Source organism: Heptranchias perlo, chromosome 2 (assembly GCF_035084215.1).
Source record: "Heptranchias perlo isolate sHepPer1 chromosome 2, sHepPer1.hap1, whole genome shotgun sequence".
NCBI classification, from domain to species: Eukaryota; Metazoa; Chordata; class Chondrichthyes; order Hexanchiformes; family Hexanchidae; genus Heptranchias; species Heptranchias perlo.
The window spans coordinates 160,688,265-160,701,214 of NC_090326.1; the positions used below are offsets into that span (position 1 = coordinate 160,688,265).

At 46.8% G+C, this 12,950-nt stretch overlaps 1 protein-coding gene across 1 annotated transcript in view; it reads right to left on the reverse strand.

Moving 5' to 3' along the window:
- LOC137334602 (pituitary adenylate cyclase-activating polypeptide type I receptor-like) overlaps positions 1 to 12,950 on the reverse strand; it is a 231,867-nt gene that overhangs the window by 117,509 nt on the left and 101,408 nt on the right. The window contains exon 3 of the mRNA XM_067999414.1: positions 6,088 to 6,175. Coding sequence (XP_067855515.1) covers positions 6,088 to 6,175 — 88 coding nt within the window. The remainder of the gene's footprint in view (positions 1 to 6,087; positions 6,176 to 12,950) is intronic.

Consider the following 12,950-nt stretch of genomic DNA (forward strand, 5'->3'; position numbering starts at 1 on the left):
GAAGAACGAGGAGAGGCAATATAAACTAGAGGGCACAACTCTAAAAGGGGTACAGGAACAGAGAGATCTGGGGGTATATGTGCACAAATCATTGAAGGTGGCAGGGCAGGTTCAGAAAGTGGCTGAAAAAGCATACGGGATCTTGGGCTTTATAAATAGAGGTATAGAGTACAAAAGTATGAAAGTCATGATGACCGTTTATAACACACTAGTTCGGCCACAACTGGAGTATTGTGTCCAGTTCTGGGCACCGCACTTCAGGAAAGATGTGAAGGCCTTAGAGAGGGTGCAGAAGAGATTTACTAGAATTATTCCAGGGATGAGGGACTTTAGTTACGTGGATAGACTGGAGAAGCTGGGATTGTTCTCCTTGGAACAGAGACGGTTGCGAGGAGATTTGATAGAGGTGTTCAAAATCATGAAGGGTCTAGACAGAGTAGATAGAGAGAAACTGTTCCCATTGGCGGAAGGGTTAAGAACCAGAGGACATAGATTTAAGGTGATTGGCAAAAGAACCAAAGATGACATGAGGAAAAACATTTTTACACAGCGAGTGGTTAGGATCTGGAATGCACTGCTCGAGGGGGTGGTGGAGGCAGATTCAATCATGGTCTTCAAAAGGGAACTGGATAAGTAATTGAAAGGAAAAGATTTGCAGGGCTACTTGGCAAGGGCGGGGGGAGTGGGACTAGCTGGATTGCTCTTGCATAGAGCAGGCGTGGACTTGATGGGCCGAATGGCCTCCTTCCGTGCTCTACCCTTTTTATCATTCTATATCTGCAGGGGGTCCTGAGAGTTTGTTACTATTTACAGGGGTTCCCTGGGAGTGTGTCAGTATCTGCAGGAGGGTCCCTGGGAGTGTGTCAGTATCCACAGGAGTCTCTGGGAGTGTGTCAGTATCCACAGGAGTCTCTGGGAGTGTGTCAGTATCTACAGGGGGTCTCTGGGAGTGTGTCAGTATCTACAGGGGTCCCTGGGAGTGTGTCAGTATCTACAGGGGGTCCCTGGGAGTGTGTCAGTATCCACAGGAGTCTCTGGGAGTGTGTCAGTATCTACAGGGGGTCTCTGGGAGTGTGTCAGTATCTACAGGGGTCCCTGGGAGTGTGTCAGTATCTACAGGGGGTCCCTGGGAGTGTGTCAGTATCTACAGGGGGTCCCTGGGAGTGTGTCAGTATCTGCAGGAGGGTCCCTGGGAGTTTGTCAGTATCTACAGGGGGTCCCTGGGTGTGTGTCAGTATCTACAGGGGGTCTCTGGGAGTGTGTCAGTATCTGCAGGGGGTCCCTGGGAGTGTGTCAGTATCTACAGGGGGTCCCTGGGTGTGTGTCAGTATCTACAGGGGGTCTCTGGGAGTGTGTCAGTATCTACAGGGGGTCCCTGAGAGTGTGTCAGTATCTACAGGGGGTCCCTGGGAGTGTGTCAGTATCTGCAGGAGGGTCCCTGGGAGTGTGTCAGTATCTACAGGGGGTCCCTGGGAGTGTGTTAGTATCTGCAGGGGCTCTCTGGGAGTGTGTCAGTATCTGCAGGGGGTCCCTGGGAGTGTGTCAGTATCTACAGGGGGTCCCTGGGAGTGTGTCAGTATCTACAGGGGGTCCCTGGGTGTGTGTCAGTATCTACAGGGGGTCTCTGGGAGTGTGTCAGTATCTACAGGGGGTCCCTAGGAGTGTGTCAGTATCTACAGGGGGTCCCTGGGAGTGTGTCAGTATCTACAGGAGGTCTCTGGGAGTGTGTCTGTATCTACAGGAGGTCTCTGGGAGTGTGTCTGTATCTACAGGGGGGTCACTGGGAGTGTGTCTGTATCTACAGGGGGTCTCTGGGAGTGTGTCTGTATCTACAGGGGGTCTCTGGGAGTGTGTCTGTATCTACAGGGGGGTCACTGGGAGTGTGTCTGTATCTACAGGGGGGTCGCTGGGAATAGATCAACATTTTCAGGGGGTCCCTGGGAGCAATGTTAACATTTACAGGGGTCCTTCACACCGAAACACTTCAAAACCACAGATCTAGTGTGATGTAAAGGCAGTAAAACAGTGTCAGTCTTGTCACCGTGTGCACTGATTTACAACACCAACAGGATACGAGGAGCAGGGAGGCAGATGGTACTAAATCTGTTTGGCCCGCGCGCTCCCCATTTGGTTACTTGCTAGACATATAATTCTTAATAACTTTTGATTACAGATAGCTTCCAAGAGCGATGGAGGACTCTTGGTTTGCTACAAGAAATATATCAAAGATACCTCAAAATGGCAGAAAAGAATGCATTTGGCCAGAATTGTATTTCATTTTAATTCCCTTCAAATTAAAACAGGACATCTTTCATGGTGGCAAATTAGCAGAAGTGATGGAAAACCCAGGCCGGTTTGGAGAGCTGGACTTTCATTTTGTATAACTGCTTCTGTGTTTGCGTGCTGCCGTCTCACAGTGGTCAGTGTACAATACGGCCAGACTAAGGTAGACTTCTCTTGGACCCTGTTTCTGGTAGCATTTCTTTTAAAGAAAGGACTTGCATTTATATAGGGCCTTTCAAGTCCTCAGGACATCCCAAAGCGCTTCACAGCCCAATGAAGTGTAGTTACTGTTGTCATGTCGGGAAACGTGGCAGCCAATTTACGCACAGCAAGATTCCCACAAACTGAGACGAGATAAATGGCTAATTAATGTTGGCCAGGACACCGGGAGAGCTTCTCTGCTCTTCCCCCTTGGGATCTTTTACGTCCATCTGAGAGGACAGACGGGGCCAAGCTTGGTTTAAAGTCTCATCCGAAAGACGGCATCTCCGACAGTGCAGCACTCCCTCAGTACTGTCGTCAAGTTTCAGCCTAGATTATGTGCTCAAGTCATCTAGAGTAGGGTTCGTCTTTGCTCTGTATAACTGAGGAGCACTCACTAAGCGGACCACTTCCTCTGGAGACCACTGAGGGGGGCTGGGGGGGGGGGGTGGTGGTGGAGAGTAGCTCCCGGGAAAAGGCAGTGAGAAGGAGAGGGCTGCGGCCTTGAGTATCGTGCTGATGCTGCCGAGAAAACACAGGCTTGGTGTCACCGGGAGTGCCGTCACTTTTACAGTATGTTCAAGAGGATGGCGGAATTCGGTTCTGACTCTGGAGGGAGAGTGGAGCTAATCGAGCCTTAAAAGGACCACCTGGCCAGCTTATCTGGCTTGCAAGCCTGAAATTATTCCTTCTGCAACCAAAAAAAGCCAGTTTTAATTAATTAACTAGCAGCAGTATTAGTGCAAACAGTAATATAGCAACTCTTGTTGGAAATCAGATAACATTGCAAATGGAATACCCTTAGAGCTTGTACAGGCAAGATGGGCCGAATGGCATTCACCTGCACTGTACATAGGAACTGCTAGAGGATAAAAGAACAAGGTCCATCTAGTTCACCTTCTACCATTCTGGCAGTCGCATGATACAACGATAATGGAGGTGTTGACTAATCATAGCAATCAATCTCTATCAATTAATCGACGTTAGACCTGGACATTGGGTGAGGAAAACCCCCAGTGACTTTGGGAACTACAGGTCCAAAGTCACTGTTGCTCCTAAGCATGCTACACTTACCACATGTCATGTCTCAAATTACTCTTATACTGTGTCCCAACATGTTATTTTTTGAAAGAAATCTATCTAATTTGCATTTGAATGAATCAATACTAACTGCTTCCACCATCTCCAGAGGGAGCCTGTTTCACAGATTGTCCACTACCTCACTGAAATATTGTTTCTGCGGATTAGTTTTGATTTTATTCCCCTTTAAGCGCAGGCCGTGTCCTCTGGTTCTACTGTTCTGGACAAGGTGGAACAGCCTGTCGTGGTTAACATTATCTAGTCCCTTTAGAATCCTAAAAGCAGCAATCATATCATGTATTTTATAACCAAGATTACATGACGAGAAGTTCTGGTTTGCAGAAGAACGGTTTAAAAAAAAACTAGCGTTACTGAATACGCTTGGGTGTGTCATGTGGTGTTGTGCCTAATTTGGAGGGAGCCAGAAAAAGGTATTGTTTTCAGAACTAGTCCAACGTCAGGAAACCATCAATATTCAGTTCACATCTGTGCTGCAAAGGCCAGAAAAACAGAATAATTGGAGCTTGTTGCGAGGCTGTAGCACGTTCAAATAATGAGTTTACGCACCAGAGGGAGAAACACAAACAGCTTATCAAAGTCATCTGATCATGATGTGGAGATGCCGGTGATGGACTGGGGTGGACAAATGTAAGGAGTCGTACAACACCAGGTTATAGTCCAACAGCTTTATTTGAGATCACAAGCTTTCGGAGCTTTCCTCCTTCGTCAGGTGAGTGAAGGAGGAAAGCTCCGAAAGCTTGTGATTTCAAATAAAGCTGTTGGACTATAACCTGGTGTTGTACGACTCCTTACAATCATCTGATCATTGTTCTAGATCTTCATACACAGGCTTAATCTCCTCCAGCCCTACAACCCTCCCAAGAACTCTGCGTTCCTCCAACTCTGACCTCTTGTGCAATGCCGATTTCCTTCGGTCCACCATTGGCGGCCGTGCCTTCAGCTGTCTAGGCCCTAAGCTCTGGAATTCCCTCCCTGAACCTCTCCGCCTCTCCACCTCTTGCTCTCCTCCTTTAAGACGCTCCTTAAAACCTATCTCTTTGGTCACCTGTCGTAATATCTCCTTATGTGGCTCAGTGTCAAATTTTTAACGCTCTTGTGAAGCGCCTTAGGACGTTTTACCACATTAAAAGGTGCTATATAAATGCAGGTGGTTGTTGTTGTTTGACCTCCTGCATAATAGGAACAGATGGTGCTGAATACCAGCGTTTTCATTTTTATTCTTTTCCTTTTCGGGTCCGGAACAGGTGTCATGGCGGTTCCTTGCAGCAGGATCGTGTGACCAAATCTAAAGATTTGATGTGATCTGCTCTTGTCCCGCACTGTGTGAATTGCACTGATAGCGGAGGATATTGTCCACTCTTGTTCAATACCAACAGGGTGTTAAGACCGAACGTCCAATGTTTTTTGTTACTATACTGCCTATTCCCTCCTCCAGAAATGTCATAGAGTCTCACAGCACAGAAGGAGGCCTTGGTTTGTACAGTGGTGACCATACCTTAGTCAACGCTTAGTGTGTGCAGAGGTTTCTATTCCCAAAATAAACTGGGTTAGGTGCACCACTAGAATCTATAAGTGCCAGACTAATCATACTGTTGGATGCTTCCTCGGGGTCACCACATTCGCACCAGGTCATTTCGATGGCACTGCATGCCAGGGTGACCAAAAGCTACCATACGTTGATTGGCCGCACCCGCTGTGATGCCACCAAGCCTGACTGCAGGCATTGGCATAGCCGCCAGGCAACGGCCGTGGGGAACTCTCTCCACCAGAGTGGTCAGAGCCGTGAGCGTCTGCTGCGAAGGTCACCCGTGGGTATCATGCTGGCGAGGGCCGCAGAGGGCAACTGTCGGGGATGGTGCCGTGGAGAGGGGCAGAGGGCAACCCCGCCTCGCAACCACCATCCAGCAGGCAGAACCATCCCGACTTACAAACAAGGGGGTCGGGCGCTGGGCTGGTCCATCATCTGCTCACAGACCTTGGATTTCGTTGGCCTTCATTTTTGACTATCAGTTCTCCAATCCGTTCACCTTTGGCAAAGGCTGTTGTGATGCGTTTTGAGCCTTTAGAACCTCCCGAAAGGCTTTGGGAATTTTTGTCATCCAATTATAACACGCAACTTTAATTTTCCCCAACCCTTTAAATTTCACTTACTCCCCTTTAATTGTCCCCCTCCCTTTTAAACCTCTCTCCAACACTATGAGTGCGCTCATTTAAAAATCGACAGCTGGGCCTGTGCAGAATTATGATAATGAGGTGACCTCGGACGATTGGATGTAAATAGCAGACTTCACTTCACGTCAGTTCAAAACCTGTTTCTGGCCATTAACCGATGTAAACAGCACCCAGTGTCGTTAAATCCGGGTTCAGTGGCGTTTTCTGATCTGGTCCACTGCCAGTTTCCTGAAGCTGAACTCCTGGTTTAGTTCTGGTGTCTCTTATCGGCTCCCAAAATTGCTGCTTCTGCTATGCTATTTTTTTTTGGCCCAATAATTAAATCCTTACCGAACACGGTTTCGTCCTCCTCACTTAATTTGTTCAGGCATCGCTCCATTTCTCTTTTAATCATGCACTCTGGATGGAAACCATTAGCCTGAAAAACAAATTGGAACAAAATGTAAAATTGAGCAACTTAAAACTGCCAAAATACAGCGTCACATGGTGGGACCTCCATCATCCTCTAGAATGGAGGAGATCCCCCATCTCGAAACCCCTCTCCTCACCCACCCCCCCCCCTTCCCCCCTGTGAGATAATCAAAATCGGTGGATAATTGAATCCCCTAACAAGCATGGTATGGTGCAAGGAATGAAGACAAGCACGACACGAACAACAAAGATAAACATTATTTCAGGGATTGTTCTCCTTAGAGCAGAGAAGGTTAAGGGGAGATTTAATAGAGGTGTTCAAAATCATGAGGGGTTTTGATAAGAGTAGATGGGGAGAAACTAGCGCTGGCAGGAGGGTCGGTAACCAGAGGACACAGATTTAAGATAATTGGCGAAAGAACCAGAGGGGAGATGAACATAAGATCATAAGAAATAGGAGCAGGAGTTGGCCATACGGCCCCTCGAGCCTGCTCCGCCATTCAATAAGATCATGGCTGATCTTATGAGAATTTCTTTACGCAGTGAGTTGTTATGATCTGGAATGCACTGCCTGAAAGGGCGGTGGAAGCAGATTCAATAATAACTTTCAAAAGGGAATTGGATAAATACTTGAAAAGGAAAAATGTGCCGACAATGGGGAAAGAGCGGGGGGAGTGGGATTAATAGGATAGGCTTTCAAAGAGCTGGCACGGGCACGATGAATGGCCTCCTTGATGTGCTGTATGATTCTATGATAATGCCGTTTGATTCCCTGAGAAAAGATGAATTATAAGCAACGCTTATAAGGTAACGCCTCAGACTGGCAGACAACTGAAATGGCGGATAATGAAAGGATTACTAACGCCTTGTGCGGCGTAGCATCTGGGGAAATAAGAACCTTATCGTACCAGTGTACAATCCCAGGTGGCAAAGTGATGTATCACAAATCAATTTCAGTGCTTTTCTTGGACTACAACACACATAAATGTACAATATTTAAATGATTTAAAGTATAGGTCAGCCGGGTGACTGAAACCCGCCACAAATTAGTGACCTCACTCACCGAGACCTTTAGGGCAGTTGGTGAAAAATTTTGCACTTGTGAAGTAAGGGGCATTCGTGAGGTTAGGATTAAGATACCTCTTAACAGAGTGGGTTTAAGTCCCACTCCAGAGACTTGAGAACATAACCTCGGCTGACACTCCAGTGTAGGACTGAGGGAGTGCTGCACTGCTGATAAATACAGGCCAGGATACTGGAGACACCTCCCCTGCTCTTCTTCGAATAGTGCCTTGTGATCTTTTGCATCCACCTAAGAGGGCAGACGGGGCCTCTGCTTAACGTCTCACCTGAAAGACGGCACCTCTGACAGTGCAGCACTCTCTCCAGTACTGCACTGGAGTGTCAGCCTGGATTACGTGCTCAGGTCTCTGGAGTGGGACTTGAACACGTGACCTTCTGACTCAGAGGCGATACAATTTTCAACAATTGTATCCACGCAAGGGAGATGGCCGCAGAACCAGTGGGATGGGCTGGTGGTGGATTCCTATTGCTGTTGTTCTCATGTCTCCGAGGCGTACACTGTTTTCGATGTCGGGCAGCTGAAATGAATTCACTGCCACCGTATATAGAAATAGGCTCGATCCTGCCGAGCTCGATTTCACAGGGCGAATCTAATTACTGCAAACTCGGGAGGACGGGGAAGAATATCAGAAATTATAGAAACAAGGAAAAAGTCATTCAGGCACCTGGACCAACTTTTCCTTCTTGTATATTTTTTATACAGATCTCCCTTTACACAGAGGCTTATCAACTGCTGGAATGCATGAGCCAGGAAGGGTGGCTGAGATTAGGACACTAGACTCGTTTAAGAAACAGCCAGGCATTGCAATGAGTAGATGGCAAGGTTGGCATTCTGGAAGGATGAGATCAGATGGGTAAACAGGGCGTCTGTCATCCAAACTCATCTTGTGATGGGTAGCTAGAGAGAAGCTATCCCTCTGGTGGGGGGAGTCCAGAACAAGGGGGCATAACCTTAAAATTAGAGCCAGGCCGTTCAGGGGTGATGTCAGGAAGCACTTCCTCGCACAACGGGGAGTGCAAATCTGGAACTCTCTCCCCCAATAGGCTGTGGATGCTGGGGGTTAATTGATCATTTTAAAACTGAGATTGACAGATTTTTGTTGGGTTAAGGAATATGTGTCAAAGGCGGGTAAATGGGGTTGTGGTACAGATCAGCCATGATCTAACTGAATGGTGGAACAGGCTCGAGGGGTTTAATGCCTACTCCTGTTCCTATGTTCCGTGTAGTTTGTTCTCCAAGTTTTTATTTAATACACAAAATGGCGGAGGAATTAGAAGGCTGGCCTTCAGAAACTCGAGGGCGGGGAGGAGTTTTTTTTTCCTGGGGGTTGGGAGGTTTATATTGACAGTTTGCTCTAATGAGGCCTAACTGTCTAGAATAGATTTTATATTAAAAAATAGGATCAGGAAATCCAGTTATAAATAAGAAGTCAGCCACTGTGCTGTGTTCTAATGAAGGCGCTCCCTGTTTCACCCAGCAAGTGCAGATGTAAATTGGAAGTGTGATGTGCATTCCCTATCTAGAGCAACGGTGTGAATAAATCGCAGAATTCCGGCCCTTGCCATTTACACGAGGTACAATGTAAAATTCCGACAACTAATTCCTATTTATTAGCGTCAAGAACAATCCATCAAGAAAGGCTCAGGCACAGGCTCCTTGACTGAACTCACTCACACCATCTTAGTTTGACAGATCCATTTAACCTATATATTCATCTGTGTCTGTCCATCTATATTTCTCTATAGCCATCTACATCTTTCTATGTCTTCTATCTATATCTATCCATGTCTGCCTCATTTTACTACAAGGCTTCACCCTCTGCTAAGAGAGTCCAGGCTGTAACACCCGAACAAGGTATATGCTTACTCAAATACAGAAGCACAGAGCTGGCTGGATGGACGGATAGGTAGACAGATAGAGAGAGAGCCATGGACTGTTTTAGCAGAGGGTGAAGCCTTGTAGTATAACGAGGCCCAACCTTAGATAAGCACATATCTTACAAATCATCATTATCATTAGCTAGCCCATAAGGAGGCTTATTTTGTTCATTTTGTTAAACCCACATGTTGTGAGATTTCCCTGTTTATGGCCCTCACCCCCACACATTCTCTTTGCCCTTTCACCTCTCCGGGATATGGATGTGAATGCTGTATGAACCCAAAGTGATATAATGGTAGCGTTCTTGCTTCTCAGTCAGAAGGATAGAATCATACTGCACAGAAGGAGGCCATTCGGCCCATCATGCCTGTGCTGGCTCGTTGAAAGTCTATCCAATTAGTCCCACGCCTCCCCATAGCCCTGCAAATGTTTCCTTTTCAAGCATTTATCCAGTTCCCTTTTTGAAAGTTATTATTGAATCTGCTTCCACCGCCCTTTCAGGCAGTGCATTCCAGATCGTAATAACTCGCTGCGTAAAAGGAAATTGCTCTTCATCTCCCCTGTGGAGTTGTCGGTTCAAATATGACATCTGGGCAGCACTGAGGGAATGTCTTATCAGGACTGCTATCTTTGAGTTGTGATGTTAAACTGAGTTCATGTTCAGACGGATGTTAAAGATCCCAAGGCATTACTTGTTGAAGAGCAGGGAATTGTCCCTCAAATTAAAATAATGATCTGCCTATTCATTTAGCCTTGTATTCCCTCGATAAGATTAAGGGGTGATCTAATTGAGGTGTTTCAGATGATTAAAGGAGTTGATGGGGTAGATAGAGAGAAACTATTTCCTCTGGTGGGGGGAGTCCAGAACAAGGGGGCATAATCTTAACATTAGAGCTAGGCCGTTCAGGGGTGATGTCAGGAAGCACTTCTTCACACAAAGGGGAGTGGAAATCTGGAACTCTCTCCCCCAAAAAGCTATTGAGGCTGGGGGTTAATTGTAAATTTCAAAACTGAGATTGATAGATTTTTTTTTAGGTAAGGGTATTAAGGGTTATGGAACCAAAGTGGGTAAATGGAGTTAAGATACAAATCAGCCATGATCTAATTTAATGGCGGAGCACACTCGAGGGGCTGAATGGCCTCCTCCTGTTCCTATGTTCCATGGCATTGCTGTTTGTAGAACTAACACCAAATCACTGCACACTCCAAAAAGAATTCATTGTGGGAAGTGTTTCAACGATGTGATAAGACACTACATAAATGCAAGTATTCCTTTCAGAACGTCTGTACAGGTCTTAAGAGAAATACAGGGGGGAATTTTAACCCAACTCGCAGGGCGGGACACCCACGGGATCGGGTGGAAGGCCGGCTTTACACCCCGCCCAATATCGCTCTCCGTTCAATGCAGAGTAAGATCGGGCTGGGTGTAAAACCAGCATTTCACCCGATCCCAACAGTTCCCTGACCGGCGGGTTAGGTTAAAATTGCCCCCACAGAGTCTGGAGTACCAAACTAGTTTGTACATTAAAAGGACGGTCCCCTTCAATTTAACGGCAAGGATGATCTGTTGTGAGAGATGGGACTGCCTCACTGGTGCAGTCTTTGGAGGTTGGAGTTAAGGTGCGATGTTGGGGCAGAGCAGGGGGGGCTTTCAGCCCACCTCCAATCCCATGGCCTACCTGGTGTGGTAGCGCTTGACGTCAATACTGAACACAAAGGGGCCCAAGTTCCTGGGTCGGTGGCGGTGGGGGGGGGGGGTGGGGAGGGACCAGGAATTTGCAGTAGACCACTGCGTATCTGCCCCGTTTCCGCCCTGTCCCACATTTATGTTGGGAGAGGATGTGAATCTTCCACCCACTTCCCCTTCCATCTGGCAGAGACTTTGAGGCATGTTTGGTGGGGTGGGGGGGAATTCCCATCCTACCATGGGAATACCAGCCAGCACACCCTCTGATCAAACCCCACACCTTATGACAGCTGAGGGCTGGCATAGGTCCCACACTGGGGCCTCAGGAAGACCCCAAGGATGCCCAAAGCAAACATAATCGATCACAGATGGAATGATTGCACGCTGCTTCCTTTGGATTATTATAAAGACAATGGCTTGCTGTTAATCTTTGGTCGTCCCTGAGCCTCGAGACCTCCCTATCAACGAGGTGTCACTCCATCTACCGGAGATGCCTCTGATGCGCCCTTACAGGCGGGGGCTACCCATCTCGGCTAAGGAAATGACCTCTGCCCCGCGATTTTGGGTCAGAGGTCAAAGTTGATGGTCATCAGAGGCCTGGAATCCCAATCTTCTGGCTGCAGAGCCGGGGCCCTGGAAATTCGGGGCCAAACAATTGTTAAAAAAAATGCTCCGTTCCATAAAATTGAGATTCCTTCTTTTTGTTGAGCAGAAAAAAATCACAATTAAACCTGAAGGTACACATGAAGGCACTTGTGTGTTGAAATCACACTGTGTGGCATAAGTATTGAATACATTAGCACATTCCTGTGAAATTCCCTTGTCCGCTATTTTAATGAAGATGATAATTTGAATTGGGTGCACTAAGAATAGCAGAGGACGGTTCTAATAATGGTATTGATGCATTTGTTATTGTTACTGCATAGAACAAATGCAAGCCATTCACTGATTAAAGACAAGTTGAGGTTTGTATGAAATAATATAAACATGAATTGAAGAGGTTGAAAATAAAGAACCAAGGGGTCGGCTTTGACACAACTTGAGGTTCCATAGTGTTGATGCATTATGCCAGGGATGAGGGACTTCAGTTAGGTGGAGAGACTGGAGAAGCTGGGATTGTTCTTCTTAGAACAGAGAAGGTTATGGGGATATTTGATAGAGGTGTTCAAAATCATAAAGGGTTTTGATAGAGTAAATAAGGAGAAACTGTTTCCAGTGGCAGAAGGGTCGGTAACCAGAGGACACAGATTTAAGGCGATCAGCAAAAGAGTCAGAGGTGACATGAGGAAACATTTTTTTACGCAGCGAGTTGTGATGATCTGGAATGCACTGCCTGAAAGGGTGGTGGAAGCAGATTCAATAGTAACTTTCAAAAGGGGAATTGGATGAAAACTTGACGGGAAAAAAATTTACAGGGCCATGAGGAACGAGCAGGGGAATGGGACTAATTGGATAGCTCATTCAAAGAGCCGGCACAGGCACGATGGGCCGAATGGGCTCTTCCTATGCAGAACCTACGATGATATCTGGTGGAAGTTGAATGAAAATGTCACAAGAGCACAGTGACCAGAGGGAAACAGTGTTTACAATATCACTAACACACAGGGACCAGAGGGAACCAGTGTTTACAATATCACTAACGCACAGGGACCAGAGGGAACCAGTGTTTACAATATCACTAACACACAGGGACCAGAGGGAACCAGTGTTTACAAGATCACTAACGCAAAGAGTCCAGAGGGAACCAGTGTTTACAAGATCACTAACGCACAGGGACCAGAGGGACCCAGTGTTTACAAGATCACTAACGCACAGGGACCAGAGGGAACCAGTGTTTACAATATCACAAATGCACAGGGACCAGAGGGACCCAGTGTTTACAATATCACAAACACACAGAGACCAGAGGGAACCAGTGTTTACAATATCACTAATGCACAGGGACCAGAGGGACCCAGTGTTTACAATATCACAAACACACAGAGACCAGAGGGAACCAGTGTTTACAATATCACTAATGCACAGGGGCCAGAGGGACCCAGTGTTTACAATATCACAAACACACAGAGACCAGAGGGAACCAGTGTTTACAATATCACTAATGCACAGGGACCAGAGGGAACCAGTGTTTAC